The 10,776-nt window shown below is 43.4% G+C and overlaps 1 protein-coding gene across 1 annotated transcript; it reads right to left on the bottom strand.

Annotated features, from left to right (window-relative positions):
* Window positions 1-2,558: 2,558 nt before the first annotated feature.
* Window positions 2,559-10,555, bottom strand: gcnt4a (glucosaminyl (N-acetyl) transferase 4a; the record flags this gene model as incomplete). The annotated part of the gene is made up of 6 exons (XM_083783188.1): window positions 10,498-10,555; window positions 10,120-10,191; window positions 7,030-7,132; window positions 6,127-6,291; window positions 4,142-4,563; window positions 2,559-3,186 (listed from the first exon to the last, which is right to left on the bottom strand). The coding sequence occupies exons 3-6, from the start codon at window positions 7,129-7,131 to the stop codon at window positions 2,559-2,561; spliced, it is 1,317 nt and encodes a 438-aa protein (XP_083639314.1). The 5' UTR covers window position 7,132; window positions 10,120-10,191; window positions 10,498-10,555.
* Between the last annotated feature and the right edge of the window lie 221 nt (window positions 10,556-10,776).

Genomic DNA, 10,776 nt, shown 5'->3' with positions numbered 1-10,776 from the left:
CGTCACATTACGGTAAGAAAATGGTTAGTCCGGAACTCTTTTAAGCGCAGTAGTGTGTCTAACACTGAGCCACTGCCAAACATATACACAGTATATGGTTGTAAATCACTGCTGCTCAACAACCGGTCCGCGGCCCACCATGGGTCCAAATGGACCCTTACAGGCCTGTGACTCTGAGAGCGTACAAATAGAACCTTTTGTTTATCATCACATTCTCAGTGTTAACTGTGGCAGTGTACAACAATGGAACCGAATGCATCCGGTTCCATGTTTGTACACTCTCAGAGTTACAGACCCTGGAACCCGACGTTGAGAAGCAGTGTTGTTAAAAGAACCGAATGCATTCGGTTCCATCATCCATGTGTGTACACTCTCAGAGTTACAGACCCTGGAACCCGATGTTGAGAAGCAGTGTTGTTAAAAGCCACCGGTCATTGAAGCATCTCCTGAAAGCGTCTTCTTTAGTAGCATAACCAGTAACACTTGCTATGCATCCCACTATGTCTAATACTGCTTATAGTTTATTCTTATAATTCAATTACAGTTATATTAATCTCTGGCGACAGACTGTGCCGACTCATTTTCTCATTTTCTAAATGCTTCCGTCATACAGTACAAAGGAAGCGCTGAAATCGATCTGACAACTTTGTGTAAATTTGTCCGACTCTAAATCAAATTTGTCGAAGCATAATGTCGGGCAGAAACCTCCTGTCTCAGAATGTTTACTTTATACTACGTCGTGACACGAAAGTAGCAGATCCACAAGCGTGGAACGCGGCACGAATCAACGCGTTTCGAGTGTGTGTAGATGTGTTTTTGACGTTTTTTATTATTTGAATCCTGGACATAATCATGAGGTTTCTACCCCTAACAGATGACTGGTTCCTTTCTCGGTGTTCCAGACTCTATTATATCGACTCTATTATACTGTCGCATTCAGAGGTTGTGGAATAGTTGCTATGCAAGTGGCTATGTGAGACTGCGGTTAAGTATACTGTATACTCATAAAGGTACAACACCTGATAAAGTCTGTTGTAATGATGTAGTGCAAGGTATCATAATACTTCATAGTTATTGGTGTCTAACTGACTTTTTCGTTTGGACAGACAGACTCATAGTGCATAGTACAGTCATTCTCATAGTTGTAATACAAAATAATAATAATAATAATAATAGCACTAAATCAACAGTCAGTCAGAACACACAAAATGTTTCTTCCTACAATGTAACTATACAATATAGTTACTTACAGTGACTTGCTGTATATCAAACTATAGGTCTTTATACCAGTGAATTATTATGTTATAAATATGATATGATTGCAAAAGTAAAAAAATAAATAGAAGCAATTATGAAGTATTATAATACCAGTACTTGGCATTACAATATGCTTTATCATGTTTTGTTATGAAGCATTATGTATTAACATACAGTGTTGTTGAGGAGTTTGTAATGTGTCGCAAGAATATTTATAATGCATTACAAACGTAGGATGCACAGCACGTGTTACCGCAAAACCATATAGTTTCAGAACCATTGCAACATTATATATTACACATTTCACACTTCTATTATTTTGTTAACAGTTACAGCGAAGTTGTACTGTGGAGGTACAGTACAGGCACTCTTTTCAGTCTATAATGAACCAGCTTCCTCTGAAGTTCCACTTAAACCCCATTATGGTTGACCCTGGAGTCCCTCAGGGCTGCATACTTGTGTATTTTCTGTTTTCTTGTTATTGTGCCGAAGGCTTTCGCCGAGAATAGCAGATCGACGAGCTCACGCGAAGAGCTTGTCGCTCTATTTTCTGCAAAGGCTTTCCCCACAATGCGGATGTTGGGGTTCAAGTTGTTGATGAAGGGCCAGATCCTGGAACGGGCATTTCTTTCTATAGAACAGCGGTGCTCAAACTTTTTGGACCCCATGAATTGATCATGTATTTAGCCACGCACCCCCATCTGAAAAAGCTTTCATGCTAGGGACCCCCATAAAGCCCAAACCACACCAGTTGCAACTCCTTGCAACTAGTCACAAACAACTCCTTGCAACAAAACAGTTTTAAGGCCAACCACACCAACGCTTGCAACTGCTATTGGGGATAATGGTTGCAAGTAGTTGCATGTTGCAAGGAGATGCGTCGTACATCATTGGTGCCTTTTGGGCTTAAGGGAACTTTTGTTTTTACAAGCTACAAGCTCATAACTTGTTGGGCTGTGGGCGGTTCAAAAACCTGGAACTCCAGCCTTTCTCTTTCTGGAAACGTACAGTAGCATGCTGAAATAGATGTTGTTTTCTGTGAATTAAAAAATATATTTAAAACAAAGTTTGAAATCTTGATTGAAACTTCCAAAGTAGGCAGGTTTCTGATCTGTCCACAGCCCTCCTCTGAGACGGAGTGAGTAGACAGAAATGGTGACATCTCATAACGAGATGCAACTCACTGAGTTGCAATGAGTTGCATCGGTGTGGCTGACCATGAGTCCCTATACCGGTGTGGTTTGGGATTAAGGGGAAAACAGGGCCTTCTCCCCCCGGCCCAGGACGTCCCCTGCTGCCCTTCAGCCCTCCTCCAGCAGGCGCTCCCAGCGCCGCCGTTTCTCCTCCAGCTTCTCCTCCAGGCACCGGATGAGCACCGGGTCCACCTTGGGGTCGAACTTGTTGGCGAACCAGTGGCCGTAGTTGAGCAGCCAGCGGAGCTCGCCGGCGCCGTAGATGCACACGCTGCGCATGTGCGCGCCGGTGCACGGCGGATACAGCCGGCCCTCCAGGTAGTTCCACTTGACCAGGCGCGTCTTGCTCGCCAGGTCCGTGATGTCGGGCCGCGCGCGGTCCACGCCGCCCGGCGCGCCGGGCACGCGCACCACCGTGGCCCAGAAGTGCTCGTCGGGCGAGTACGTGTCGGCGGACCACGCCAGGAAGTCCCGTATGGCGGGGCTGCGCGCCACGTGCTCCACCAGCGCGCGCGGCAGCACGAAGTAGGCGCTGCCGATGAACACCTGGATGCCGTGCGGCGGCGCCTCCTTGGCGTGCGCCGTGCGGACGGGCAGCCGGCGGTACTCGTACGGCACGTCGCGGAGCTCGTGGCGGAAGCGGAAGCGCTGCTTCTTCAGCTCGCTGGGCCGGCTGGACTCCAGCATGCTGGTGCCGTTGAGCCGCTTCAGCTCCGCCACCAGCTCGAAGTTGGACCTGACGGGGAGAGGAACTCAGTGTTGATCTCCTCGACTAATACTATGACAAAAAATGTTCGTCGACTATCCTGACTAAAACTAAATGGAAACGAAACGAAAACTAAGCTATGATGACTAAACCTAAGACTAAATATAATAAAAACTAGACTAGAATGTTAGGAAGGGACTATAGTGGACAACAGATCCAATATTAAGTCATTTTACACATTGCATTCACAGTAGATCTGCTGAAAATAGCAGATCTACAAGCGCACAAGCTATTTTCAGCAAGTGTAAAATCAGTCATTACGACGGCATACAAGACCCGCCAAAATATATTTTAGTCGCCTGTAGATTTAGTCGACTAAAACTAGACTAACACTAAAACATTCCAGGTGACTAAAATGTGACTAAAACTAAATTAAACCTATTCAAGAGACTATGACTAAAATCAAAATGTGCTGTCAAAATTAACATTGGACGAGACAGGGTTATAGCGGTTGTAAAGTAACTGATTGCATATTACTCTAAGTAAATTACTCTAAGTACTTAAATACTATACTTTATTTTATTGGCCCACTCTCTGAATGGACTGCCTCTGTTGAAGCTTCACACTCTGAAAATAATCAGGCTACTTTTTTCTATCGATTACTCACAACCCTAAACCAATCATTTAATGACCAGCAGTGGTTACCTATGGAGACACAAATCGTCTTCTTTGTGTCTCCACTGCTGGTCATCAAATTATTAATTTAGGAATGTGACTAAAACAAGTCTCCATGGGGTGAGTAATAGATAGAAAATTGAACTATCCCTTTTAAGTAATTAGTTAAGTCAAGTCAAATGTTTTTATATAGCACATTGAAAAACAACAGCAGTTGACCCAAAGTGCTTTCCAAAAGACAAGAGCAATAGACATTAGTCTATTCACAAAACAATAACACGACAGTAACAACACGACACAACGGATTCACCTGAGAGGGAAGTCCTGCCCGCAGAGGTTGATGACATACTTCCACTTGACCTCGGACGCCAGCAGGTCCGCGAGGCAGTTGAGGTCGGCGTTGAGCCGGCTGATGTGGGCGTACTCCACGGCCTCCAGCTTGGAGGCGATCCGCAGGTTGGGGAAGCAGCGGGCCAGGTTCCGCATGGCCGCCACGAACGCCGGCGCCGCCTTGCGGTCGTAGTGCACGCAGTAGAGGTTGTGCGGCGCGTAGACGGCGCGCAGGATGCGCTCCACCATGGGCGCGTTCTTGTGCACCACCAGCGAGTAAGCCAACGGGAAGCGGCGCTCCTCCTCCGACGGTGACACGTCGGCGTAGCCCCGCGCCCTGATGAATGCCGGGCAGTCGGAGGTCAGCGAGACCACGCTCTCGTCGTCCAGGTCCACGATGACCTTCAATTTAACAATTTAGGCATTTAGCTCTTAATCCAGAGAGAGACAGAAATCAAGAACAATACATGGCCCCACGATTTTGTAACCCATTCTTCCACCCAGTGTCAATGATCTAATCCTGGGCTCTACACTCCCTCTGCCAACCTGGGGAGAGCAACAGACTGACCTCATGCTTCCTTCTATGCATGAGCAGTCCAAGCCGCTTCTTTTCACCTGACAGGGGCGAGTTTTCCCAGCTGATCATAGCGCGTGGAAGGAATAGTCATCAAGATTCATAAGCAAGCTCAGAACATAACAACCGTCTAACAGTGGAATATCTATATAATGAAACTATGCATAGGGGGGCACGGTGGCACAGTTGGTAGTGCTGTCGCCTCACAGCTATGAAGGTCCTGGGTTCGATTCCCGCTCGGGATGCTGTGGGTGCTGGCTGCGTTTTTCCTCCTCCGCGTCATCAGTGCCCATACCCGAAGGCGGGGTTGGCGAAAGGGCCTTTCTGTGTGGAGATTGCATGTTCCCCCCTGTGTCCCCTAGGGTAGGTACCCTCACAAAAAACATGCAGTAATCCTGGTCTCTAAACTGCCTCCCCCTGGCCAGCCGGGGCACCTGATGGAGGGGAAAGGAACTGGTTGGAATAACGTGTTCCTTCCACGCGCTACGTCCAACCAGGGAAACTCCCCCCTGTCAGGTGTAAAGGAGCAACTTGGACACGTGAAGGAAGCATGAGTTCAAGTCCGTTGCTCTCTCCATGTCCCCCATATATGGGGACTAGGTTGGCGGAGGGTGTGTAGAGCCCAGGATTAGATAATTGACAGGGGTGAAAAATGGGTTACAAAATAGTGGAACATTAAAATAATAATAAATAAATATGCATAAACTGTACACTATCTAATTTACAAAAGTTGAGCCTTCATGGTTCAAGGTTACTTTAGTTTGTCTCCCAGGGGAGAAGTTAGTCTTGGACACGCAGACCCACAGCATACATAAATACAATGCAATGCAATACAATACAAACCAATAAGGTACACAGTGACTCGTACAGCTCATTAGGCCTATACTTCACCCTTCAGCATACAAATAATAAATACATGAATAAAACACACAAGACAACATACCTAGTGCAAATAAGAGCTGCACCTTAGCACCACCTTAGCAAAACCTTTTACCACCCTCTGCAAGGACTCCGTTAAGGACTTACTGACAGAGGGACAATGGAGTGCTTGAACCTATTATATTTCCACATATGGACCTCGTAGGTGTAGACACATACCCATGACAGCGTGGCATTGGGTTCGACCTCACGTTAGTTAGTTCGACCATTACTAACACTATCCCAAACCCTAACCTCACAGCCTCACAGGAAGCCACAGGTGATTTGTAACCAGCAGCACGGGTGATTTGTAAACCCGCAGCACGGGTGATTTGTAACCCCCGGCACAGGTCGGACTAACGGGAGGTCTGACTTAAGTGCAGCGCCCCCCCCCCCCCCCCCCCCCCCCCCCCCCCGCCTCCCATGATCTTCCCTGCCATTTTACCAATCTAAGGGATCTCAGCTAAAGTTACCTTCTTGCGTATCTCCAGCGCCTTTCCAATCTCGACGGGGTCCAGCTGGTAGACAGCGGTGCAGTTGATGCTGTTGTAGCGGTGGGCCTGGGCTCGGGACGCGGCCCCCACACCACCCGCCGTGATGCCATAGGGCTCGATGTAGAAGCTGTTCCGCACTGTCACCTTTTTAGCGAGTGGTGGGAAAAGTATACTCAAATGTTATTGGACTTGAGTTAAAAAGTATCAGTACTGGCATGCAGCATTTTTTACTTGAGAAAAAGTACAAAAGTATTGGCATCGAAATGTACTTAAAGTACCAAAAGTAGAAAGTGCTCGTCCCGTTTCAAGTTTTCAAATGTATACAAATCTTTTGAGATTAGCAGATCTACAAGCTCACAATGCGTAAAATGGCTGAAATGGATACAGGGCTGAAGTGGTTAATGTAATGTGTTCAATACAAATCTACAAAGTAACTACCGGTAGTAACTAAAGATTTCAAATAAATGTAGTGGAGTACAATAGCTAGACCAGAGAGGTAGTGGAGTAGAAGTAAAAGTATTGGGAAATGGAAATACTCGAGTAACGTAGGCTACAAATACCTCAAAATTGTACTTAAGTATTTGTGTGAATCTACTTATCCAGCACTGCCTTTTTATAATTATCAGTAATCTTGTCATGGATAATCACGTATTTCAGTTATGTTGTAGATTTGTATTTTTAAACTCCAATATTGTAAATTCTATGTATTCGTATTTTGTTGTTTACAAATCATGTTCTATTAATGTTTTTTATGACGTGATGTAAGCCCTTTGGGTGCCTTGCCTCCTCCTGTCCTGGCTCTTTACTTTTTATATTTTGTGTACATTTATTTTCGTATTGTTTTTACATTTGTGCTAAATGCATAAAATCTATTCTAATCACCTTGATGTACACCAGCTTGAGCAGGCACACCACCAGCAGGGACAGGGAAAACAGGAAGCACTTGTGTCGGAATTTATGGAAGGACCCGCATCGTATTTTCATTCTGCAAGGAGGGAGAGAAGAGGAAAAAAAAGTCACAGTTTAACTTGTAATATACCGCACATGTAAGTGCCATTAATGACAGTAAAGCACAACCTTGAGTGTAATATTGCGATTATACAACAGTTACCCTTAAAAAGAAACCACAATCACATCAACTCAATTTCATTATAACTGAGATATTCAATTAAGAAAACATATATTGGCCCAGGCCGTAGCGTAACGGTCTGGGCACCGGACTGGTGATCCAGTCGCGGTGTGCCGCGGGTTCGATAAAAAAGGCGTAAGCCGCAAAAAAATATCTTAAAAAAAAAAAGAAAACATATATTTTTAATGACCGATGTAGCCACTTACTACGACCGAAAATGTCCCATGAAAACGGCTAGCCTAGTCACCCAACCGGCTCCAAGAGCGGGTGGTACATATCTTTGGTCCGACGTACTAACAGTCCGACGCGCAATAGTCCGACACTCTACCCTCAACCTAACCTAACCTTACGCAGGAACGCCTACTGAGTGGCAAGAAACTATACTTTCTGGCCTTGACAGCCCATGCATCCAAACAGAAAAGTCCTACCTGATTGCATTAAACAACGTTAAACAATGTTAAACTCACTTTGCCTGTTGCTTTGCCACTCGTTGTGCCATTCACTTTACCCTCTAAGACCCAGCGTTGCTTTTTAGCAACTATTTTATTTTATTTTATTACTAAATTATTATAATTTCTTTCTGTTCTTTTTTCACCTAAACGTCATCAGTGATGTTCATTGCAATGCCATTTCAATGCCATTGGTCATGATATTTGCATATAAATACCCCCCACAGAGGCTGAAATTCACACAAATTAAAAATGTCTGGACTCTGTGTGATTTTGATTTTTTTTTAACCTAAGACTTTTGACCTTTACCCTAATAAAAGTAGGTACAATAATTGTAATATATGTTTTTGTGATCATTAGAATGTCTAGAACATGTTTTATTCATTATTGTGAAAGATATCCCCCAAATGTAAATTATTAATTTATTATATTATTATATAATTATTATATAATTATTATACATTTTCCATCAAACTTTATTTTTATTTTTATTTTTTTAACATATGTTTTAGTGTCAGTCCTAGTAGTACAAAGTAGTAGTAAGGTTGAAATCTATTTTTTGCAAGTAGAAATTAATGCGGGTGTTAGAGGGTTAATGCGCATACCCTCTATTGGTATGTCGCACTAACGTATGCCCGTATGCCGTATTTATGTTTTGATTATGAGTTCCATCATGCTCGTTTAAGCACGGCTATATGGATATTTCAACCAATCAGATTGCTTCCTCGAAACATCCTGTTGTACAATTAGTCACAAGCTCTCAAGCTCTTCTAAATACTTTCCATGCATGGGTTCAATATTTATAAAATCAAAAATAGCAGATCTGCAATTTGTGCTGCTTTTGGGTTAAACAGTTCAGGCTACGTTATAAGTTACTATCTCTCCCATTCATTTGTGAACCTTTTGTTGGTTCCAAACATTTCTACAAAGTCAACAAAACCCACTGATGCACCCACCCAGACTATGGCTGTACGCAGGCAAAATAAATCATTGTCCACAGATTGAATTCATTTTTGTTTGCATATTTACTGAACCATTAAAGTGCATTTACAAAACAAACAGTTTCAGTTCCCTGTGGCATTCTCATGGTGCCGGTAAAAAGCTTTTGTCCACCCAGGTGCATGCCGTTGCTCAATCTCCCAGGCCTATACTTAATGCTCTCTCTATCAATCAATTAGGCCTGGGGGGTGGGAGAACGTGCCCTTGGTGTCAATCAGATAATCTAATAATCCAATAATCTATCGAACTAATACCAAATAATGTAAAATAATAAATAATACAACAATCATGATAATAATAATATACAAACAAAACAATGAGGATGGCTTCTACAATGTGTATGCACACTAATTTGATTTAAAGTAGGCCTACTCCCAAAATGTCCCATCTCACAAGTTTCCAAACTCCGCCCTCGGGTATGGGCACTGATGACGCAGGCCAGCGCCCACAGCGTCCCCAGCGGGAATCAAACCCAGGACCTTCTAGCTGTGAGGCGACAGCACTACCGACTGGTGCCACCGTGCCCCCCGCTATAGTTGCAACTCTAGTCTGGCCATTATTAGCATAAAAGCTACGGAAAGATTCTGTATTTGTAAATGGAAGCATATGGCATATAGCCAATAGCTGATGCCAGAATCTTAATAATAGAAAATACAAATAAAACATAGGCCCACATTAAACTTCCCTTTTCTTTTCTTAAGTTGTCACCCCACTGTCACCCTCCTGTGACCCCTACTAGGGGTCCCAAAACATAGTTGACACCAATGATGGGCCCTATTATCCCTAAACATCTTTGCCTTTTTTTTCTTTTTTTTCTACTATTTTGAAAACATTTTGACTCCTTTAAAATGTTTTTCAAAATGGTAAAAAAGGCACTGATAAAAAAACCAGGTCCATTTCGGTATTCAACAAACAAATAGCACTTAGTGCAGTACTGCAATTCATTTGGTTGGCAACACTGCCTCACTGTCCAGCATGCAAAGTGTGCTATAATATATAGGACAACTCATTTGCCTTTTTATGACAGCAAATATTTGGATACACAGTCAAACCCTGAGTGTTATATTTAACTCTGAGGATGGATATATATATATATATATATATATATATATATATATATATATATATATATATATATCAAATGGACCCTTATGGGTCTGTAGATCTATGGAACCAAGTGGACTTTGTATTATAAGTCGTACCTAGGCTAGAACGTGGATAAATGTCTAATAGCAAGCACTCCGGTTTCACTTTCAGTAATATTTGACCAGGACTGGAGTATATAAACTTTCCATGGACTTAGTTTGTCCAGCACTACAGCGCAGTAAAAGAGACCTCTGTGTGCAACATTTGGGGGGAGAAAGGGGGCAAACAAGAAAAGAAACAAAAACTTACCTTGCACTCTAAAACTGTCTGTGGGATTCTGACAAGTGCCATCAAAAGGTTTTCCAGTCCCAACAAAGTCGCCTATAGGAACATAAAGACATGCTTTTTTTGTCTGTTTTTTGCGAGATAACAGTTAAATACCAAACTCAAATTTGTCTGATATATTTACAGATGATGTGTATCAGTAAGACTTCACTCATTCTACACATGAAAAACAAAGATTCTAAACTTCATAGGTTGTTTAAATTACAATATAATTTTGTCCTTTTAGTTTAATGACAACTTTTAGACGAAATAAAAAAGGAATCACACAAATCATGCTGAAATACAACGTGTTAGTCTTTGACTCTTTGAAGAGTATATAAAAGGTTGCGATGAAGACTTTACCAGCTTGGTGGGGAAGCTGCTGTAGTCATGAGTGTGCTGCGGGGAGGTGCGGTGCTGTCCGGTGCGGTGGTGATGCATGTGCGTGAGCCGCGCTGTGCAGTGCGCGGTGCGGTGCGGATGCTCCAGCTCCACTGTGGACGTCTGTCTGGTCAGAAGAAGAATCCTCACGCACGGAACGGATGGATCTCATGGCTGGAAACCAGTGTTGCCAGATATTGCGAGAGAAATAAGTACGCTATGGTGCCCGTGGCATGGACGGTCAATGGAAACGATGGAACC

Source organism: Protomyctophum parallelum, assembly GCF_964188405.1.
Source record: "Protomyctophum parallelum genome assembly, chromosome: 15".
In the NCBI taxonomy this organism is placed as follows: domain Eukaryota; kingdom Metazoa; phylum Chordata; class Actinopteri; order Myctophiformes; family Myctophidae; genus Protomyctophum; species Protomyctophum parallelum.
The sequence above is the reverse complement of the archived record's forward strand: the minus strand, read 5'-3'. Positions and strand labels throughout refer to the sequence as shown.